Here is a 23,728-nt window from a genome sequence, read left to right as displayed (position 1 = left end):
CTGGCCAGGTTTTACTGAACTTTTGTCAACTCTTTATTTTCCTATTATATTTATTTTCCTATTATTGCTTCCAGATGAGAAATCAGGCCAGAAAATGAGCATCAAAGGTTTTCAGGTTCCTTAAGGTACCCCCCACCCTTCCCGCCCTACCCGCCCTCCCCGCCCTCAGGTTTCTTATTTCTACTCAGATGAACATGAGAACATAAAAAAAAAAATCTTTCTTGTCATAGAATCATATTCCATTTATATACTGTATAAACTGATAAAACTTCACCTAGTTAGATTTTCCTATGGACCTGGGATTTCAATGTACACCTCCTTCTTAAATTCCTGCTGCATGGCAAATCAATTTGTATAACAATACATTTGATAGTGATTGCATTATGCTGTCCTCAGACTAAAGTTATGTCTACAGTCTATTTATGTACATACTGAAAGGATGCAGATTGGGAAGGGGTCTATCCTGTTATGCCATGATGTATTATGTAACTTTGTTTTGCCCACTGGAGTAAAGCCCTGCTCCTCGCTGTGATATTGATTTGAGGTGGTGATGCCCTCCTCCAGTGTTCCTCTGTCCCACAGGGTAGGAGACACAGTTGTCACCTGCCATTTACACTTTCCCACACTTCCAGACCACTGGCTCTCTGCTGTCTGCCAAACTTACACTGACAGCACTGCCAGAATGGTGCCTGCTGCTGCCAAGTGGGAATTCAGTTTTAAAAATGACAGAACCCAGCTCAGAGCATTAATCTGTTGTGTCAGTATATTTGACACTGGGTTGCCTTAGGCCTGTAGCTTGAATACACTGGCTGCTGCCCAGTCCATACAAGTGAAGGACAGCTGCTGTAATATAGCCTGTGGTTTGTGTCAACTTTATTAAGAAAAAAAAAGCACATACCAAAGCCACTTCTGCTTCATATATTATCAACACAACAATAAAAGTTCAGCTGGACTGTGCTAAGGTCATGTACTGACTCATGAGTATGAATGTCTGGGTTGTTCTGCTTTTTCACCCTTGCGCTTATTAGTAATCCTCATTGCTTTGACTAAACAGGGCAGAAGTTGATATTTCCCAGCGTCATGCATTAAGTATCATGGGGTTTAATGCAGAAATGATGGAGTGATTTTACTGGAGCCGTGTACAGTATAGATGAAACAGAGCAGCAGTGACAGGTCATTTCATCTTCATGTCTGCTTTTCTGACTATAGACTGACTTAAAGCTCTCTGAGGTGGTGACCAGCTGTCAAATATTCTGCAGGACAACTGCTCACAAGCTGAAACCCCTACTGTGTGGTAAACCATTTACAGACTGCCTACAGACTGTGTCGAATTTAATTTACTGCACTGAATGACTCAGCAAAGCTCTAGTCAAAACAAACTCCAACATCGTGTATATATAGAATCTATTTTTACATGCGCAATATTCTCGAATTTTGCTTGAGTGGAAAACTTCACTTTTCTAGTTAGAAAATATTATGGACACCAAAACCACAAGAAAAAAAAAAACTAAACATAACACAGAGACATACTTTAAAGTCACAGTTTTTTTATTTTATTTTAATCTCAGGTTTAGTGACCTACACTAATATTGGCACCCTTGGTAAATTTGAGCAAAGAAAACTGTGAAAATTTGTATTTATTGTTTAACCTTTTGTTTAAAAAATTCACAAAAATACTCTGCTCTCATGGATATCAAACAACTGCAAACACAATATAGGTTTATCAAAAATATATCTTTGTTAAATATAGGTGTGCAACAATTATTGGCACCCTTTTAGTCAATACTTTGCGCTACCTCCCTTTTACCAAGAAAACAGCTCTGAGTCTTCTCCTATAATGCCTGATGAGGTTGGAGAATACATGGCAAGGGATCTGAGATCATTCCTCCATACAGAATCTCTCCAGATCCTTCAAATTTCGAGGTCTATGCTGGTAGATTCTCCTCTTCAGTTCACCCCACAGGATTTCTATGCGTTTCAAGTCAGGGGACTGGGATGGCCATGACAGGACCTTAATTTTGTGGTCAGTAAACCATTTTTGTGTTGATTTTGATGTATCTAAATACATCAAATATATACAATAAAGACAATTTTTCACAGCCTTCCTTGTTCATATTTACCAAGTGTGCCAATATTAGTGGAGGGCACTGTAGTTGTATTAAATACACTTAATGATGCTTTCCAGTTTTTCTAGTGAATTAAGTGTGCATTTCTGTTAAGCTCAATTAATAATGCAATATCTTAAATGGAAAAGCTTCTTATAACAAGGCGATAGACTTTGACGCAATTACTATTTACATAAGAATACAAAAATATATATTCACAAAAGACGGATAAAATTTACAGTAACCGGCTCTATACAATTACAAATAATAATAATTTCTATAAAAAGCCATTTAAATAATCTTCCAGATCAAGTTTTCCAGAGGAAGCACAATGAGTCCTTATAGTGTAGGTGTTTATGAATGAAACAGAGAGATGTCTTCATGAGTTTCATCATCGTGTAGGCCCACGACTGTGCCTGTCCAGTGTGGCCTGCTGTCTGCTTGCTCTTCCTGATGGAGTTAAACTTGGTAACTAACTCCAGGTCACATGCCTACAGCAGAACAAGTACACAGAGGGTACAGTTAGTGAAGCTCCTTTGGTTATTAGCTGTAAAAGTTGACAGGTTTGGTTTTAATGAACAGTCACACGATCAGGATTGCAGCCTTGTAAACCTTAACTGTCTATTTTAACTGTCCGGAAGCTCAGACTGGAGAGCATTCAGTTACAAGTGGCGAAGCAAAACAACACATAAAATGCAAAGCTTTCCATGAAGCCACTCCGCTCACGGATATGTACAGTGTTCATTCTGCATTTTACACACACACATTCCATGATCTCTGAGGCATGTTACGTTTTGAAGTTAAGAGCACTTCAAAACAAACCGAGCTCCGCTGATTCACAGACATGTATAGTTATATAGTTACAGGAGTTGGCCCTCACATAGCATTTCAGTCACTTACTTGCTAATGTCTTATCAAGGTCAGCAATGAAGTCTTCCAGTTCCTTTGTGTCACCAAGTTTCGCTGTAATTAGAATATTACCAAATAAGTCAAAAAGAAATAATCGTTTATATATTACCTCTAGTGTATATATATATATATATATATACACACACACACACTATACTAATTCGTCTGTGACAGAGTTAAACACTTCTGGATTAAAAATTAATCATCTGACAAATACTTTAAATGTAAACATCCAGACACTCACGTTTGGGTGATGTGACTGAAGGGCTGGTAGGTGAAGGCGAGAACACGGGAGAATTGAGCCTCTCATCGCTGAAGCTGAAGCTGTTTCTGTTGAGAGACTCTGCACCTGTTGTGGAGAGAAAGAAAGCATGAGGGTGGCTAAAAACATGCGACTACAATTCCTTCCTCTCCATCCCCTTTAAGACTCCCACCCACTGGCAGGATAATTGGCAGCCAAAGGCCACAGTGAGCATGGTCTTCTCTGTGAGAAAAACAGCACTCCCATCTTCATGTTTAGCTATTCTTATCCCTGCTCAGAGTTCACACACAGGCATGCTGCTACAGGAAGCGTGGAGTGTGCTCAGTTTTGGCCCTCTGTGTTAGGCTCCACAGAGTCCTGCGCACCTCCGTGTTGTGAATAGTGTTTTCTCTCTCACTCGCAACAAAGTCTTCTTTGGCAGAAGAAGCACATGTCCCTTGCATTCCACACTGAATAGTGAAGAACTGAGAGTGACATAACCATGGCTTTGAGATGTTTTAGGCCACCACAAAATGTGACTACTTTCTCCAGGATATAATGTGAAGAAAGGCTTCATTACTGTTAAATTTATGCATTTATTTATATAATTGAGTGCGGCTGAGAAATGCATGCACATTTATTTCGGAATTTATTTGGTTATAATCCTTTAGAGGACTCTAGCTCTAAAATCACTGGCTCTATTTACAAATGCTTTTATCTAGAGTGACTTTCAGTGCAATGTTACCAAGCACTTACGGACTTTAAAGATTCATAAACTGAAGATACTTCAATCAAGTGCTAGAGTCTAGTCAGTAACGATACTGGACACGTTTAAAACCCATTTGAAAACTTCTGGAGGAATGTTCTGGACAATATACGCCACTGCAATGAAATACAACATGTTATCTTAGATATTGTCTGGTAAAAAGTATAAATACTTTGTTTTATGGTTCCTCACATTGCCCAGGATACAAACTGCTTTCATTTAGCTAACTAAAAGGATTGAAGTGAAAATGTGAGTGTTGAACTTGAAAATGATATCCTGTATTCTCCAGACTGCACTGAACACTACATGTTAGACACTTAATCATCCTTCTTGGCTGAGCTGAGGTTCAGAGGTTCAGACTTTCCACGCATCAGAAGCCCCAACATCAGCGCTGCCAATTCAGCCTGTCTGCTTTGAGAAATCTTCCAGACTCCCGGCTCAGACAAATCCGTGAGCACAGACTGTTTTTGCTTCGTATAGCACCGGCTCCAGAATTATAATCACATGTATGCAGATATTATCTAGATCAGGGAAAAAAACTTTGATAAGAAAGCGCTCACTCCAACTTTGTGAGGCAGAGTGACCTGATTATGAACGAAGAGGTTGTCAGATAAATTGTGAAGGAACACGAAAATATGTCTTAGATTATATAATAAGGTTTTGCGCAAAAAGAAATTACCAAGGCCTTGTGTAGGGCCGCTCATTTCATCTGCACAATCTCAGGGAAAAAAAAATACTAAATTGTATTACTCCTTGTTCTTGGGGTGGCACTCTCAAGGGTACTCTTTTGTACTTTCATTATGCACCTTTTACCTAGAAAGGTTCCTGTAGTAAACCTTTAAGGCATTTTTAAAGGTACACTATAGCCACGTTTCCAGAAATATACAAAAGATGTATGGTTTTAAGTAAGAAGTTACTATTATTTTTTCCTCTCTCTCTCTCTCTTTCTGTGTGTGTGTGTGTGTGTGTGTGTGTGTGTGTGTGTGTGTGTGTGTGTGTGTGTGTGTGTGTGTGAGAGAGAGAGAGAGAGAGAGAGAGAGAGAGCGCGAGATGCCACATAAAGAGTTCAGGTTTTATACAAATCAGATGCAAAGCAACGGGTCATGTGCCTTCACAGCTAAGAGCCAGGGTTTCACTTCAACAGTTCTTCATTTAAACTGTAATTATTTCATATTCATGCAAGTTTGGGGATTTCTAAATCACATGACCAAGCTATGAGAAATGGTATTTCATGAATTCATGTGATGTGACGTGGAGTCATTACTCCTAAACACCTGAAATGATCTGGATGACTTTAGTGAGGTATGGTTATGGTTATGATTATGATCTGATCTCACAGCTCTGTCACTCACTGTCTGAGTCGCTGATGCCGCTGTCGCTGACGCTCGCGCTGCTCCGCCTCTTCATCGTCTTTAAGTGCTCGTCGTATCGGAAATGTCTCTTCTCAAACGGCGAAGTGAAATCCTCAATGACTGCGTCGAACTCGCACAGCACCGCGTTCAGGTCGTCGTCATCCTCAAGGAAAGCTGAAAGAGTCGCATTTCAAACTTAACATTCCTCAATAAACTGTGACCAAAACACTTAACCCCTATAGGCTTCACCTTTACAGGTAAGAGAGCTGTACCTGTACCCTGACCTCAGCCATGAGGGAAGACTTGAACTTACATTTACTCTGAGGCTTTATCTTTGGTGACTTCATTCTGGAAACGTATCCCAAGCGCAAACCTAAATTATTCCAAAAAACGTGTACGTGTAACGCCTCTCAGTCTCGCAGAACTCTCTCATGCCTGAGCAGCGCGGCTTTGCTTTTAAATATTCCCCGACTTCCACAGGGGGCGGGGCAAGGGGCGGGGCAAGGGGCGGAGTCTACGCATCAGCGCTCGTGGCTACGTGCCATACCGCATAGCCTACTGCTGTACTAATGAGTAAAGGACACTCGGCCGCGCACACTGTTTGGACTTACTATTTAGGACTGTATAGTATGTTGCCACGCTTCTTTTAGCTTTCCGGTTGAGTTACACTGCTTGGCGTCATCCCTGGTAAAAGTATATGTTTTGTAAACAGCCAAAGCACATGACTTTAACGCAGGTCCTGTTTATTTTTAACCACGCCTATACCCTTAGTGTACTTGAACCGTTTTCCATTTTCATCACCCACTCTTTATTTATTCTTCAGTTTGTCCCTCTGGGGACCCGTTAAGGTTATAGATGCAGAGAACCTTACAACAGAGAATTTCTTTTACCGAAAGGTTTTATCCATTCAGATTACCTGCAAGGGGTTCTCAAACTGTCTAGACCCTTTAAATATCAAATAAAGTCACGTAATCCCCCCCACTCCTTCCCCCCAGCATAGGTTTATTTTGTGAACATTATTTAACTGTGTAGAATAATATTTTGTCTATTTATTTGATCCATAAACCTTTCAAGTGACAGAAAACATTAGCTCCAGGTTAGCATTAGTTCTAGGCTTTTTGAGTTATTGAGGTTTAAATGAAACCCATTTAATTCAAGGGAGCAGTCAAATACTCTAATAAGGACCTAATTCGCCTAAATATCATAGTGAATTGTGATTTCCACCACTCAAACAAAATGAAGAACAAAACCCATTGCTATAGGTTACATGTAGACCGTAACTTTTAGTAAAATTACATTTAGAGGATGTGGATTGATTCTGCCTAACACTGATATGCGATAACATGATTAAAACATTTGTGCTTGTATTGCTACTGCATCCGAAAATGTGGGATGTTTGTTGTAATGTTGAGTGTGTAGCGACATCTGGTGGTCCATACCAACAATTACACACTGATTTTAGGACCCACAACAACGGACTATTGTGCTACCATTTATATATTTCAAACGTGACACAAAATAATAGAATGATGTGGAGTAAGGTTAATAGGTTCACAATTGACGTTCCCTGAGGTGTGAAATCCAGCAGTGTTTTATTTACAGTTTATAGTTACATGTATATAGCACTTTTCTAGACACTCAAAGCGCTTTACATAGTATTGGGGTTGGAGGTCTCCTCAACCACCACCAGTGTGTAGCATCCACCTGGATGATGCAACGGCAGCCATAGTGCACCAGAACACCCACCACACACCAGCTATTGGTGGAGAGGAGAGTGATGTAGACAATTCAGGGATAGGGATTATTAGGGGGCCATGATAGAGAAGGGCCAATGGGGGAATTTCGCCAGGACACCGGGGTTATACGCCTACACTTTACGATAAGTGTCCTGGGATTTTTAATGACCACAGAGAGTTAGGAAGACAGTGCTGTGTCTACAGTATAGTGTCCCCGTCACTATACTGGGACATTAGGCCCCACACAGACCACAGGGTGAGCACTCCTGCTGGCCTCACTAATACCACTTCCAGCAGCAACCTTTGTTTTCCCATCTAGGTACTGGCTATGCTCAACCCTGCTTAACTTCAGTGGGAAACCAGGTGAGAACTGCAGAGAGATATGGCTCTGGCATTAGTTTATCATTATTAGTGTATCATTATTAGTTTATCATTATTAGTGTATCATTATTAGTTTATCACAACACTGACTGAGTATTGCAACAGGCGGACAAATGGAAAAACACGGTGTGTGTAGTTGCACTTTCCTGGCGCCTTTTTGTGCTGCAGTGGTGGACAGTAACAGTATCAACAGGGTCGTATAATGTTTAAAAAAAACAAAAAAAACAAAAAAAAACACCTATAGTGGACAGAGCAAAATATTTATTCACAAATAGAACAAGTTAAAAATGTGACGAGACTGAATTGATTGTTGTATATACATTATACAGTCCCCTCTGAAAGTCTTTGGAACATCAAGGCCAATTCAAATATGAATATGAGACGATAGAGCAGAATTTCATCTTTCATTTCCTGATATTTCCTATACTCAGAAGAAAAAAAAAAAAAGTCCTTTTTCAGGAGACTTTATTTTAAAGATAATTTTGTAAAATCCAAAATAAGCTTTACAGATCTTTATTGGAAAGGGTTTAAACAATGTTTTTCATGCTTGTTCAATGAACCATAAACAATTATTGCACATGCACCTGTGGAACAGTCCTTAAGACACAAAAAGTTTACAGGTGCTAGGCAATTAAGGTCACAGTTACAATAAGTTAGGACACTAAAGAGACCTTTCTACTGACTCTGAAAAACACCAGAAGAAAGATGTCTAGGGTTCCTGCTCACCTGCGTGAACATGCCATAGGCCTGCTGCAGGGAGGCATGAGGACTGCAGATGTGTCCAGAGCAATAACCTGCAATGTCTGTAATGTAAGATGCCTAAGACAGTGCTACAGGGAGCTAGGAAGGACAGCTGAAACGGGAGCCCCCCCTCTTTGTTCAGGGACTCATTATTCCATTTCTGTTCATCAAATGTCTGTGAAACTTGTTCAGTTTATGTCTCAGTTTTTGAATGTTTTTATGTTAATACACATATTTACACATGTTAAGAAATTTGCTGGAAATAAAAGCAGTTGAATGTGAGAGGACGTTTCTTTTTTTGCTGAGTATAGATGTGTTAAACAACTTAGAACACTTAAAATTTTGGTAGTCTGCACCTTTTGGTGTCAGACTACCAAAATTTTAGGTAAGCCAAAGTATAGGGAAAGGCTTAAAGTAAATTAAAGTAAATAACACTTAATATTTGGTTGTATATCACTTGCTTGCAATGACTGCATCAAGTTGGGGACCCAGTGACATCACATAAACAGTTGCATTCTTCTTTTATGATACCTTTCCAGGCTTATACTGCAGCTTCTTTTATTTGTTATTTGTTTTGGGGGGTTTCTTCTTTCAGTCTCCTCTTCAGGAGGTGAATGCATGCTCAACTGGGTTAAGGTCTGGTGATTGACTTGGCCAGTCAGTCCACTTTTTTCCTCCTGATGAAGTCCTTTGAGTTGGCAGTGTGTTTTGAGTCATTATCTTGCTGCATGATGAAGTTCCTCCCAATTAGGTTGGATGCATTTCTCTGTAAATTGTCAGAAAGAATGTTTCTGTAGACTTCTGAATTCATTCTGCTGCTACCATCATGAGTTACCTCATCAATAAAGATTAGTGAGCCTGTTCGAAAAGCAGCCATGCAAGCCCAAGCCTTTCTTTCTCCACACTTTTGCCTTCCATCACTTTTGGTAGATGTTAATTTTGGTTCCAGAGCTTTTGAGGCTCATCTCTGTATTTCTTTCTGAATTCCAATCTGGTCTTGTGATTCTTACTACTCATGAGTGGTGTAAATCTTGTGGTACAGCCTCTATATATCTGCTCTAAAGGTCTTCTTGAAACAGTGGGTTGTGACACCTTCACGCCTGCCCTGTGGAGGTTGTTGATGTCACTGAATGTTATTTTTTTTCGTCACAGCGCTTACACTATTTGTCATCAACTGCTGTTATTTTACTTGGCTGACCTGTTTGATGTCTGACTGTTGGTACACCGGTGGTTTCTTTCTTTTTTTAGGACCTGCCAAATTGCTGTATCGGCTACACCCGATGCTTGTGCATCTTTTCTCAGTTTCAAAATGCTTTGCTTTTCTCCCATAGACATCCTCTGTTCTCAATGTTGTTTTATCCTTTTTTAAGAACATATGCAGTCTGCACAGGTGAAACTCAGGGCTCACCAAAGAGAAGACATTCAGAACTATTAATTGTTTAAACAATCAATCTGACAGGACTCACCTGGGCAACCAGAAACACATATCAGTCAAATGTTCCAATATGTTTGATCACTTGAAAAATGAGTGGGTTCGTACTAAAGACGTCATGTTCTAAGTTGTTTAACACATCTAGATGTAAATATCAGGAAAGTGAAAGCTGAAACTCTGCTCCATCGTCTCATATTCATCTTTTGCTCTCAAACCTAAATGTCTTCAGTGTATAGCAACAACAAAAGACTTGGCCTTGCTGTTCCAATACTTTAGGAGAGGACTAGATGATGTGTAAATAATATTTGTTTCCATTATAATTGTTTGGGCTTGTAGTTGGGTATAGCAAGAATTTTATAACATTTATTAAAGAATAAGCAAAGCATTCTGGTTGCTAAAGAAGTGGAAAAAGCATAATTCTGAAAAATCTGAATGTTTACTCTCCAAATCAAAATTTTCAATGTTCAACAAATGCATTTGTTTATTAAACAATTCAGACATCCCTAATCAAACACTGTAACCGTTTAATTCAACAGCCACTATAATGCAATCAGATCTTGCTTTGTAAATGTATAAATCTTTTCCAAATAACTCATACAAATAAATAGCTAAATAAATGGGAGAGTAGTGCAGTGTATATTTTATTTATTTAATTTATTCACTAAGACATTCATGACTGGTTTATTACATGAATCCCAAACAATGGTTACACAAAAACATAGAGTATTTTGAAGACATCCTCAAAATGACACAAAATGGGTTGTTTTCACTGTATTCCCGAAGCTTTCCCCCTCTCACTCAGGATTCAGATTCATGGGTTTATTGTTCTCATGCGCATTCATAGCAGATTCAAAGGTGCAGTGACATGAGATGATTCATTACTATGGCCTACATTCACATTAACTAGGAGACCATGTGCTGATGGTTTTATTTCCATTTTGAAAGAAAAAAACTGATTTACATGGGGTTTGTCATGTAGTCACAGTTATGTAAAATGACATCAGCAACAACAGGGGCATGATTTTAGGACTAAGGCTGCAGTCACATTACAAGCCTTAATGTTGGGATCCAATCATTCTGCCTTAAAGGTTCCTATATCCTATCCTATCCTATATATAAAATGCCCTACATCTCTTACTGTGAACAAACCTGTGCCCTGAAACCACCTGCATGTACACTCTTCAACTCAAGAATAGCACGTGCCTGATATAGGTGCATGAACAACAAACATCATCGTATTTGAGACGCAATCCTTCACAAGCCTTCAACAGAAAGATTATTTGCTCTGGAGGTATAGCTTATCAGCTGTTCATGATTAGGGTGAGAAGGTAAAAAGCTGCTCAAAACTGACTTTAAAATATTACATTTTTGGTTCACACAGCTCTGAACATATCAGATGTAAAATAAAAATAATAAAAAAAACATTGTATTGTATATGTGACAAAGGCTTTCTTCATTTAGGCAAAAAAATCCTTTAAAGCAGGAGTGTCAAACTCATTTTAGGTGACGGGCCACATTACACTATAATCAATAACTCCTCTTAAATGTGTTCATTTATCTGAAAGGTACTGAACGCACAAACAGATTGAATGTATATCACTTACAAAACACACGAACACACTGCAATTCATTGCAAAAAAAAAAGAAAAATTATGCTCATACCATATATACAGTTCCCCCCCTTTATATATGGTTTTACCATATATAAAGTATTCACCCCCTTGAAATTTTCTACAATTTGTAGTGCTACAAAATGCTTGTATTTTCTCATTTGTAAGTCACTTTGGATAAAAGTGTCTGCTAAATGAATAATAAATGTAAATAAATGTACAACCTTGAATTGAGCTGGGATTATGTGTAATGCATACACACACACACACACACACACACACACACACACACACACACACACACACGATACTAGTGAAGTGTGTGTGTGTGGGGGGGGGAATCAATATAGTTGTGATTGCATTGCATTGCATTGTATCCTTGCTGCTGTGAAATCCAAGTATGTATCTCTGCAGCCCAAAGCCAGCTCTAAATGTGTCACATATCGGATGGATTAAGGTTAGGTTTAGGATTAAGGAAGATAGCCCATAGAATCATCCGCTACCAAGACGTGCTATCACATGTTAACATGCTAGCCCATTGGAGCTGTAGTAACTGTTATACTTTTATGGCCCGAGTTTACTGCTCTATTTTGCCCCCTAGAGGAATAACAGAAACTAGCTCTTTTTTAAATGCTATCAATTCAACTACAGTGCACAGGACAATTTTGATTTAGAGCTGGGTTTCTAAATTCACATGGTGGGCTGGATTAGTACCTTCATCGGGCTGGTCCCTGCCCGCAGGTTGTAACATTCCAGCAGTAAAATTAGTGTGAGCTTCGAGTAAGTTGTTACATATATCAAGTTGTCATGCTGGTAGTTAAGTGTTGTTAATGGATACGTCCCTCTGTGTGATACAAATCATGTTAAGTACAAGCTTTGAGAATATTTCACTGCCATTCTTTACACTAATCAGAAAAAGCTGGTCCTATTCATTGATACAATTATAATCAAGCAGCTAAATTTCACCGTTTATGTAACTTCGGCTGATATCATTTTGAACTCTATGCAACACTGCATTTGTGCAAAAAAAAAAAAATCCTCAGTAAGGATGGTTTCAATCATGCAAGATAATCAGAACAGATTTTCTCAAGTTCCTCTGAATCGATGCAGCACATTTATGTCAAATAGTGATTATGAATTATGAAGTGTTACGAATATCTATAACGTATAGTGTGTGATCAAAGAATAATGAACACCATCAGTTGGTTCCCTTCTTACTCCTGAAATATCGCTTTGAAAATCACTGAATTCTGGCTCAGGCACAACGTAACTGAAATACTGCAAACAATTAAATACAATAGCACAACACTATATGACAACAAACAGCATGAAAAGAAAAGCAACATTTTTAAAAACACTGCAATTCAAGTTGCTCAGAATGGATGAGCCCTAGATCTTAAGGGTGATGTAAAATAAGTATTGTATGCTTTGACAATATATTTTTGTCATGCTAATGCATGAGGCATTTTAATGTAATTCAAATGTAAGTATTTGATCGTTTTCTTGTGCAAAATTTCTGCAACTGTTTGTTTGCTTCATTAATGCTGTCATGTTGTTCCTTCCTAATCACTGCACTGATTTATTGGTAAACACTCACACTGGCTTTCCGAGTATAAGGAACATCTTTGGTAATTGCACACAGTTAATAATGCTTGCCCTCTATGTCTTTCTGTTCCATTAAAAACAGCAAAAAGTTCCCAATCTAGACTGACCATCTTACCATTTCATCATCATCATCATCATTTCAAGGCAGTTACACAAAGCCACCGTCTCTCAGCAGAAACAGAGCTTCTTCTCTTCCTGCTCGCTGGTCAGGGGTGTTGCAGTGCTTCCACTTGGCTGTTTCAGCCTCAGGGGCTTGTGATTCTTCAGCTTGTGGGCCAGGGTGAGGAAAATGGCATCCACATGCTCCTTCTCAGCAGGGTCCTTGGCAGACGTCTCAAAGAGGGGGAAATTATAGCTGTCAGCTAGTCGCTGTGCCAATGAGGTGGGAACCTCTCCTCTTCCTAAGTCACATTTGTTCCCTACTAAGATGTGGGGCACGTTCAGTGGGACTGAGTGGCGCCTACACTCCTCAATCCACTCGGGCAGATTTTCGAAGGAGGCCAGGTTGCTTACATCATACACAAAGATCACAGCATGCACACTGCGGTAGTAATGTTCCACCATACTCTTTCTGAATCGCTCCTGTCCTGCTGTGTCCCAAATCTGCAACTAAAAACAAATGTTATGTTTGGATCAATTTCCTCAAAATCATCACATCACAAACTCATTGTTAAATGGTAGCGTGATCTTCACCATCCCTACCAGTTGCGATGATTTTAACTTTGCAGTGCTATGGGGAAACTGGCTGTCATATGTGCATTAGCCAAGACTGGAACTCGAGTGATTAGGCAAGATTTGTTTGTTTTACATACACAAAGCATGCTGCCAGGATCTGGGGTGGTCAGTGGAGTTCAGTTAGACTGACTAAGTTACCCATGTTATCCAGGAATGTCATGACATCACTTTCAAATGATGATGTAGGCTGTTTATTAAGTGTGTTGTATGAAATTTGACTCATACGTATTTGCTGCTGTGAGAAAGGTCAACAGTGCCCTCACTTTTCTTTTCTTTATAATGAGCACAGAGGAGTTTTTAGACTAATTGTCACTACTGTTAGATATAACATTACATACATTTCTATGAAGGTTGTTCATTCAAGGCATTACCTTACCTTGTTTACATTTACATGTATTCATTTAGCAGACGTTTTTATCCAAAGCGACTTACAAATGAAGAAATACAAGCAAAGTGATACATCAAGCGGAGAACAATACAAGTGGTGCTATAATACAAGATCTTTTATTGAGTTCTAGAGAAGCAAAGTGCGCAGAGTAGAGGTGTAACTGCCAGTGTAGTTTTTATGGGTTTTTTTGTTTTTTAAAAAAAATAATGTGGGGGTTGGCAGGTTAGGGGTTAGTTAAGTTTTCATGAAAGAGGTAGGTCTTTAGTTGTTTTTTTAAATAGTGACAGATTCTGCGGTCCGATTGAGGTTGGAAGTTCATCCCACCACTGACGGACATTTACTTTGAATTTTCAGGAAAGGGACCTGAGTAGGCACTGCTAAGTGTCGGTCATTAATCGATCGCAGATTGCGTGAGGGAACATAAATCTCAAGGAGAGTGTTGAGGAAGGGGGCTGCTGTTTCAGACAAGGTCTTGTACGTGAGCATCAAGGCCTTGAATTTGATACAACCTTGTTATGTAAAGCCAGCCATTCACAGTTCAACGCTGTATACAGATCACATTTACACACGTGCTGGGATCCCACCATGTTTTCCTTTCAGAACTGACTGAGATGAGGGCGGAGTGAAGGGATGTTGGGGGCGTGTCTATTAAAAGATTGACAGGCGCCCAAGACAGATAATAAGTCCGGGCCGGATATGATTTCCAAATGGGGATTTGGAAAACACTATTCACTTGTGCTGATGCCCAAACTATTCACTATTTTAATAAATCCGTGTTTATCATATTCTAGGATATTTGTACTAATCAGAAAAAACGACTATTGCACCAAATCCCACAGTTTATATGTGATGTTTTGCAAATGTGTAAAGTAAAACTAGTCGATTCGGGCGTGTTAAATAAGGTTTTATTGTTAAACTCTGTAGTAAACGCACAGAGGAACTGCTATATCATTCGGTGTAACACGCCACGACTGTAGACTGTTATTGACTAACGCTCAATAAGGATGTTATACCACAGTCTGAAATGTGTTCGTTATCAAAATACCGGACAAACATCACTCGCTATGAACAACTTTTCCACCTACCTTGATATTTTCTCCCCCCAGCTCAAGGGTCTTCTCTCTGAAGTCAACTCCAATTGTGGCTTCTGGGTTTTTAAGAAATTTAGCTTCACAGAACCTATAGGTTAAGCACGTTTTTCCAACATTGGAGTCACCAATGACAATTATTTTAAATACCCTTGTTTGAAAACTGTCCTGAAACGAATCATTCGCAAGACTGTCTCTGTCACAGACCGTAGCGGTATCAGGGTCAGCATTTTGGTGTTCAGCTGCCATAGCAGGACTAGCTCCCGTGAAGTATCGCGAGAACACAACGCGACGCCTGACCTCAGCGCGAGCTCACTTTCCATCGACCAGGATTACCAGACATCACTGTCAGCATAAATCATCATCATCACCACACACACACACGAGCTACTGAACAACTTTGCAGCTGGAAAATGACTTGAATAGGGACTAACATATAAACCCCAGGAATAAAACATGTAGGATCCACAGACATTCATTCGTGTTCAGTAACAGCTTTATCCTGGTCAGGGTCACAGTGGATTTGGAGCCAATCCCAGAATTACTGGGAGGAAGCAATACACCCTGGATGGGCTGCCAGTATATCTAAGGGAGACACACATTAATTTGCATTACTTATATAGGTGGTTAATGTATAGGCTTTCTCACGGAATGGTATTGGATAGGAAATGCACAGCTAGCTGTGATCAAATTGTGGTCACGTGGCCTGGTTTTGTTTATTTACATGGTTAGGCAGTCCATGTGTTAAAAAAACAAACAAACAAAAAAACAACTAGTAGATTTCTGGAATCCAGGGAAGTATAGATTGAACCGTTTTAAATTTATTTTGAATATTACAAGAAGTATAAAAGATTGCCTAAGGTATTAGTTTCAGTAAAATAATGCTGCATCTGTCTGAGTTGCCCTAAATAATTTGAAAGCATTAAAACTATGCAAACTGTACATCAGTGTGAAAACAATATAATTAATGTCCTTCAACTTAAAAAAAAAAAAACCAACAGTTTTTGTTTTACATAATTAAAAGTGTTCTGCATGATAAATCCATTTAAATTATGTTTGGAGTATCCAGAACATCTGAGAACTTAAGAATGTATTATTGTTTCCCAGCAATGATATTAGTTGAAACTGCGATTAAGCTCATTTATTCTTCCCAGGGCCTCCTTGTTATCTATAGTCTTGTGGACGGTTATGAGAAAGGGGAAGGCAGAGGGCAGCTCGACTCTGCGGCTGAGTTTCTGGTGGCCCCAATGAAGACAGCGCAGCCTCTCAGTCAGGTCTCTACGACCAGCACGCTCCAGTCCATCCTGCAGCACTTTAGTCTTATTAGGCTTATCCCAAGTCCTCTCATACCTGTGGGATAGGACATCCTACACTTATACTGTATGTACAGAAATAAACACATATAAAGCATTAGAATATAATTTGAATGAATATTACAGCTTCAAAATCTTAATAACGTGTGTTCAGATGAAAGATTCTGTTAAGTGTTGCCTACCAGGATTCCAGCATGCTCTTGGCCTGATCCCGCTTCTCCTTCGATGTAGCATGAAACTGCCTGACGTCAATTCTTGTGAAGCCCAGTTCATATGCAAGAACTGGCTATTCAAAGCCCAGCTGTTTCGAGATATCCTGTATAGACTTCATGTTGATCATACACTTAGCACTGCCAAACCTCATAATGGCACGTTTTCGGGAGGTGAGAGAAAACCACAGTGAACTCAGGAGAAAGCGACACAGACATGAGAGAAACATGTGGCACCCTTTCTACCAACATACATTCTACCATATATAAGATGTGTGTAAAGAAATCAGATTCAAAATATGGTTATATGTATCAGAATAAATCAATCTAAAATGTATAAGGTATTTAATAACTCAAAAATATATTAATACTGGTCTTTATCTGTCAAAAGGTGAAAAAAACCAAAATACACTTCATACTATAACAGCACCAAATTGGCAGCAACAAGAATCTGAGAAAATCATTTTCTGGTGTTCATTATCACAGTACCTTTTAACTCAGTAATACTAATACAAATACCATGTAAATTCAAGTAAAAGCAAAGCCTCTGTGCTGGTACATAAATAAAGTCACTTTTGGCCAGTCACATAATATCAGTACAATGCAATGCTTGTCGTCAGAAGGAGTTTAAGACCTTGTTTGTCTCTTACGTACAGCCATGAATAAACACAGAGATTTCCAGACATAGTGTTTGCTACCAATTCTCATCAGAAAAAGAGCTTGAGCTGCCAGAATCTGAGTCTGCATCCGTCAGTCCAAAGTCCCAGTCCACACTGGAGCCACTGTCATCGTCCTCCTCAGTAATGAAGTTCTGTCCTGAACTAAGGCAAGCCGTATAAATGCGAGCAGAGAGACTTATCGAGCCAAATGAAGACCCGAACATGGTGACCACATTTTTCCATGTGTCCCTAGAAGAGTCATACTCATGTATGACAAGCCTGTTTTTGTTGTGATGGACAATGGCAAGAGTAAGCAGGAGCAGTTTGTTTTTGTGTTGCACCACTTGGTAGTTCAGAGCACTGCTATCAATGGGTATGTCCGCGATGCGTCTCCATTCCCCCCGGACTGGGTTATACACTTTCACGACTGGGATGTCACAAAGGCAGATGATCTGATCCTGAAAGACGCAGGCTTTGTGGAGCTTGCTGCGTTTTAAAGAACCACGCTGGAGCCAGTGGTTTCGCTTGGGCTCGTAGCACAGGATCCGTCTCTTGTTCACTACGTATAGTTGCTCATTGACTGTCACGACTTGCATCTTGCCTAAAGAATGAGGCAAAGGGGCGACAAACATCCACTGGTTCCTCTGAATGCTATAGCACTCAACCTCTTTGAGCCTGGCATCAGATACAGGGTCCCTACCACCGAGAATGTACATGTGCCCATTGAGGTAGCCGATGTATGAATGCATTCTCCCTAGCAGTCTTTCAGCCAGCTCCTGCCAGGAATTCAGCAAAGAATTATACACCCAGAAGTGCTTTGACAGGTGTGACGCTATGTACAGGTTGTTCTCTGGCGTGGCACAGACTAAAAACGTTTCCATAGGAGAACGTTTAAAGTTCTGCTGACCAAGATTAATGACAGGAGACGACATGGAGTAGATCTCTTCGGTGTAAGGGTCATAACACATGAACGGCTCATTCGGTCGGCCAAAAAACAGCACCATTTCTTTTGCACTTTTACCAATCCTCTGTTTTGTGCGGTTCGTCGAAATCACACCGCTCTCTCCCGTACTAGCCAAATCCGGTAAACTCGAAAGGTGTTTTTTAACAAAAGGCTTCAATCGAAGGCTCTCTAAATAGAAGCGGTCTTTCTCTGTGAACAGCGACCATCGGACACACTCGAGGATGTGCAACGCGTCCTCGGTTTCCAGAGGCAGGTTGTGTTCGATCCAGCATATCGCAACCGCACACACTTTCCTCTCACAGTCGATATCAAGGGAATCTAAAGTGAGGATCTCTTTCATTTGTTTCATGTCCAGTTCGCACAGCTCCTTCTCGCTGGCACCGAGCTGAGCAAAGTGCTTCGCTATGAAGGCTTGAGCTTTGCTTTTCAGGTCCATGTTGTCAAAGGTGTCTGCAAACTTCAAGATGCCTGTACAGTTAGACAGGTCCAGCCTTCTGGTCATGAAATCAGCACAGGCATGTCTGATGTACTCCACCTGCAGCATGTTGGCAGCTGAATAAAGCTTCTGCACGTTGGCTTCAGTGATGGTCACTTTGCCGGTGTAGCAGTAGTCAATGATGAGCGCCATCGACTCTGCGTCCACGTCGTGAATCGTAATCTTGCTCTGAGTGCTCTCGTACAGTCCTCCTGTAAACATGCTTTTGAAATATGGACTCGCTGCCGCCAAGATATTCCGGTTACACTGGAAAAATGACCGTGTTTCCGTTTTGGAGGAGCATCCTGACGTCTCCTGTCCTGCTTCCACTTCAATACGAACATCAACCAGAAGTTGGGAGTCGTAGAAAAATTTCAGCTCTCTCATCAAATTCAGTGCATGGCATGAATCCTCGAGCTCTTCCGGACCACTAAAACAGTTTACTGAAGCCATGTTGAGCTTAACGACATCCAGGTGTGTCTGTCTCCTGTCGGAATGACCACCACCACCACCACAACAACAACGTCCACGATATTTGTCAAGTCTGCACCCGAAGAGTCCCAGTGTCGCCGGTTTATAGGACTCAGCTTTCTAATTCACATTCCCAGCTAGGAGACTATAACAAGGTCTCAGTGCTAGAAAGGGGCAGCGTTTATCTGTCATACAGCGCAGCCATGTTTACTGAATGAAACGAACTGGAGTCGAGTGACAGCAGCATTACATTTTCCATCACAGTCGAGAGAAATGAGAAAGCTCCTTCGACCCGCCTGTTGGTTGACTCATCTTGCTCTTGAGGTAGCGACGTCGTACGGCGTAGTCAAACTAGCAGGTTGCCAGGTATGTACAACAAACGCAATCCTTTTCAAATAGCCTCATTTTAGTCCCTCTAGGATTTTGCGCTCGCAGAGTTGAACGGAAAATCAAGCGAACTCCGCATTGTAGGGAGGAGCTTGCAGTTTTTCAACATCACCGCAGATTTTCTGCATATTTGGGCCGAAATGCGTCATCTGACGTCATCATAACGCGCATTCAGCCAAAACCCTCTTTCATTCTGGAAAAAAAAACTGCTGGAAAAAAACAAAACAATAGAAACCATGACAGAAATTATGTATGTAATGGTTTCCTCTGCAAATACCATTACAAACCATCAGCTAACCATTAAAACCATTACCATTACTGGTACAATTCCCATTATAACCATTAAAACCGTTACAAATTATATGAGGTTTCTATTTTTTTTTTTTTGGAGGGGGGGGGGGGGTTCAGCAGGGAGGTCTCATTTACCAACAAACATAACTGCAAAAGACCGTGCAAAACAATTCTATGCAATTGCAATTTCGCCAATTCAAGTAAATAAAGCACAAAAAGTCCGCAAGTTGAATTGCAAAATTTTGAAGAAGAAAAAAAATTTGCAGCAAAATTAAGCATCTCTGGCCACAACAATCACAACAAATATATTTAATAAAATCCTCAGCAAAATCCTGTACAGATAGTCAACATACCAAACTGAGACAATCCTTTTCCAACCAGTATGCACTACTTTTAAATCCAGCATATTAATGACTTTCATTGTTCAATGTAAATTTAAAATTAATGTCATATTATACATTTGTCTATGAATGATACCAGTGTCTATAAATGATCTTGAATTATTATTTATTATTATAAAAAGAATAGTTTACTATTTGTATACTAATATATATATATATATATATATATATATATATATATATATATATATATATATATATATATATATATATATATGCACGTCTGGCATGTGATTCAGGTATAAATAAATGCCGTTTAAATGCGATTAAGTCTTAATATGTGTATATGATATAATTCGTAATGTGTTCAGAAGGCCCAACCCCCAAACAGTGGACAAAAAAATTAACCAATCAGCGTCAGTTCAAGTATCCCGAATATGACGGTTTATTAGGCACCTGGCAACCCTTACAACATGGACGCACACAGCATGGATTGGCTACACACACTGAGTTTGGTTGACTCGACCTATCGTTGTTCCAGCATTCATATCTATCCTGCTGTTTAGACACAGTTGGCTGGAATAGATATAACATGATTTGCTGTGAAGCAGACTTTATATTACTTATATAGGTGGTTAACGTATAGGCTTTCTCACGGAATGGTATTGGATAGGAAATGTACAGCTAGCTGTGACCAAATTGCTGTCACGTGGCCTGGTTTTGTTTATTTACCTGGTTAGTCAGTCCCTGTATTAAAAAAAAAAACAACAACAACTAGTAGATTCCTGGAATCCAGGGAAGTATAGATTGAACCGTTTTAAATTTATTTTGAATATTACAAGAAGTATAAAAGATTTCCTAAGTTATTAGTTTCAGTAAAATAATGCTGCATCTGTCTGAGTTGCCCTAAATAATTTGAAAGCATTAAAACTATGCAAACTGTACATCAGTGTGAAAACAATATAATTAATGTACTTCAACTTAAAAAAAAAACCCCAACAGTTTTTGTTTTACATAATTAAAAGTGTTCTGCATGATAAATCCATTTAAATTATGTTTGGAGTATCCAGAACATCTGAGAACTTAAGAATGTATTATTGTTTCCCAGCAATGATATTAGTTGAAACTGCGATTAAGCTCATTTATTCTTCTCAGGGCCTCCTTGTTATCTATAGTCTTGTGGACGGTTATGAGAAAGGGGAAGGCAGAGGGCAGCTCGACTCTGCGGCTGAGTTTCTGGTGGCCCCAATGAAGACAGCGCAGCCTCTCAGCCAGGTCTCTACGACCAGCACGCTCCAGTCCATCCTGCAGCACTTTAGTCTTATTAGACTTATCCCAAGTCCTCTCATACCTGTGGGATAGGACATCCTACACTTATACTGTATGTACAGAAATAAACACATATAAAGCATTAGAATATAATTTGAATGAATATTACAGCTTCAAAATCTTAATAACGTGTGTTCAGATGAAAGATTCTGTTAAGTGTTGCCTACCAGGATTCCAGCATGCTCTTGGCCTGATCCCGCTTCTCCTTCGATGTAGCATGAAACTGCCTGACTTCAATTCTTGTGAAGCCCAGTTCATATGCAAGAACTGGCCATTCAAAGCCCAGCTGTTTCGAGATATCCTGTATAGACTTCATGTTGATCACAGCATCCTGAGAGACACAAAATTGGCGCTAACTTTTATATCTACACTTCAGTATTCATTGTCAACTCAGTTTTTGAGAGAAGCCAGTCTTTACACAGCTCACCTCTTGAGCTTTAGTTGGCATTTTGTCCACACGGTTCCTTGCTTCCAGATCCTGCTGATCCATGATTTTTCCATGAACAATAAGAAAAGTCAGTGGCTGCTCTGATGTTGCGTAAAATAACATTATCTCTACCCTCGTCACTCCAACGTTTCAATTCCATTCTATTGCATTAGCAGTTTTAAACATTTTCAATATTATTAAATACAAAGAACACATTTTTTAAATTGTAATTATATACGATTATCCAAAATCATTTGAAGCACTTACTTTTTGCTGCTGCACATCAGTCAGTGGTTTTACACTCACTTGGGGTCACCATGGAGATTGTCCAATACAAATCTGCTCTGTTAGAAATTAAGGTTACATTTAAGCTGTGCTCAGCCAGTCATGTCCATTGGTGTGCCATGTGACTCTCACTTTAATTGTACATTTTGAACAAAAGGTAGGCAATATCCACAAGTCCTTACAAACAACTCAAACCCAGATGTACCAAATTATCTGTATACTCAGGTTCAAGGTGCCGTATGGACATTACAAAAGCTTACCAAAGAATGTGTGAATAAAAGAAAGTAATAAATAGACTAAAGATAATACAGGGTGTTCAAAACGTCTCCATACATAGGGGAAATTAACAGGTTTTAGCACAATGTCTTCCAAAATTTTTCATACTTAGTTTACATTATATATCTACTTTTCAGATAGCCTTTAAGAATGCATTTCACAAAAGAACAAAGTATTGAAATTATTTTCATGGCTGGATTGGGAAGCTGTGGAAAGGTTGCACTGGACTTTAACAGGAAACATGGCAAGCACATCACACATGACACTGTTGCCAAAATTATTAACAAAATTAAAAAAGACTGGAAGTCTATTGGTTGGATGGACCAACCAAGAAGTGGATGTCCACGAACATCCAATGACGAAGGCACAACCGACGTGGTGCTGGAATACATAGTCCCCTATATATGGAGACTTTTGAGACACACTGTAATTAGGGGACAGGGGGGAAAAAACCAAGAACACAAGCAGTAAAAGAAGAAACACTGAAATAGATAAAACAAAGTTGAAACGTCTCTGTCAGAAAATCCTCAGGTCAAACGTAATGTCAGAATGGCACCTGAACAGAGAGCTGTATGTCTACATACACAACCAAAACTCAAATCTGCTCTATAAAAAGGCATCCAGATCAATAATCCAAATCTTTATTGCTTTAGTATTCTTGCCTGTGAGACAAAGCACTTCCTTGTCAGGTCTGCACTCATTAAAACTCACCTCTTCAGACTGTTCTTTGAGAAACCATTACCTACGGATCTTTCATAGCAATGCATAACCCATTTATCATGCATATATATATATATATATATATATATATATATATATATATATATATATATATATACTTTTGATATACTTGTGCACATTTTCAGTGTTTTAGAGGATATGAGTCATTATTTTAATTATGGGCTATGGACTGCATGTAACATCAGTCAATAGATTATTAAAAATTATGTATTAGAATTCTAGCATTAAATATTTAATATTACCAGATGACTTAAACACTTCAAGTCTCACTTAAACCAGTAAATAATTTGCCAAACGTATAAAAAAATATTTCCAAGAGAATATATATTTTCTATGCCTCATATTCTCATTCATAATTGAATATAACCTGACTATAACTGAGTGTTAGTGATGAAATAAAGTCTATTCCACATATGATAAGCCTTTGCCATAGTGCCATCTACAGGCAAACAGTGAAGCATTTCCTCAGAC

At 39.3% G+C, this 23,728-nt stretch overlaps 4 protein-coding genes across 4 annotated transcripts; all 4 read right to left on the bottom strand.

Annotated features, from left to right (window-relative positions):
• Positions 1 to 1,516: 1,516 nt before the first annotated feature.
• rgcc (regulator of cell cycle) lies at positions 1,517 to 5,840 on the bottom strand. Its single transcript, XM_053626886.1, has 5 exons — positions 5,687 to 5,840; positions 5,374 to 5,547; positions 3,259 to 3,363; positions 3,006 to 3,068; positions 1,517 to 2,596 (listed from the first exon to the last, which is right to left on the bottom strand). Exons 1-5 carry the CDS (start codon positions 5,718 to 5,720, stop codon positions 2,589 to 2,591), a joined length of 384 nt encoding a protein of 127 aa, XP_053482861.1. The 5' UTR covers positions 5,721 to 5,840; the 3' UTR covers positions 1,517 to 2,588.
• A 4,451-nt stretch (positions 5,841 to 10,291) lies between these two features.
• On the bottom strand, positions 10,292 to 15,356 carry zgc:101559 (Ras-related protein Rab-33B-like). The gene is made up of 2 exons (XM_053626884.1): positions 15,087 to 15,356; positions 10,292 to 13,487 (listed from the first exon to the last, which is right to left on the bottom strand). The coding sequence occupies exons 1-2, from the start codon at positions 15,336 to 15,338 to the stop codon at positions 13,047 to 13,049; spliced, it is 693 nt and encodes a 230-aa protein (XP_053482859.1). The 5' UTR covers positions 15,339 to 15,356; the 3' UTR covers positions 10,292 to 13,046.
• A 1,942-nt stretch (positions 15,357 to 17,298) lies between these two features.
• Positions 17,299 to 19,893, bottom strand: kbtbd7 (kelch repeat and BTB (POZ) domain containing 7). Its single transcript, XM_053626883.1, has one exon. It carries the CDS (start codon positions 19,160 to 19,162, stop codon positions 17,306 to 17,308), a length of 1,857 nt encoding a protein of 618 aa, XP_053482858.1. The 5' UTR covers positions 19,163 to 19,893; the 3' UTR covers positions 17,299 to 17,305.
• A 798-nt stretch (positions 19,894 to 20,691) lies between these two features.
• On the bottom strand, positions 20,692 to 23,220 carry wu:fc50b12 (uncharacterized protein LOC103911624 homolog). Its single transcript, XM_053627905.1, has 3 exons — positions 21,956 to 23,220; positions 21,696 to 21,859; positions 20,692 to 21,550 (listed from the first exon to the last, which is right to left on the bottom strand). Exons 1-3 carry the CDS (start codon positions 22,076 to 22,078, stop codon positions 21,316 to 21,318), a joined length of 522 nt encoding a protein of 173 aa, XP_053483880.1. The 5' UTR covers positions 22,079 to 23,220; the 3' UTR covers positions 20,692 to 21,315.
• Positions 23,221 to 23,728: the final 508 nt, after the last annotated feature.

Source organism: Ictalurus furcatus, chromosome 6, assembly GCF_023375685.1.
Source record: "Ictalurus furcatus strain D&B chromosome 6, Billie_1.0, whole genome shotgun sequence".
In the NCBI taxonomy this organism is placed as follows: Eukaryota; Metazoa; Chordata; class Actinopteri; order Siluriformes; family Ictaluridae; genus Ictalurus; species Ictalurus furcatus.
This window is presented reverse-complemented; position numbering and strand designations above follow the sequence as displayed.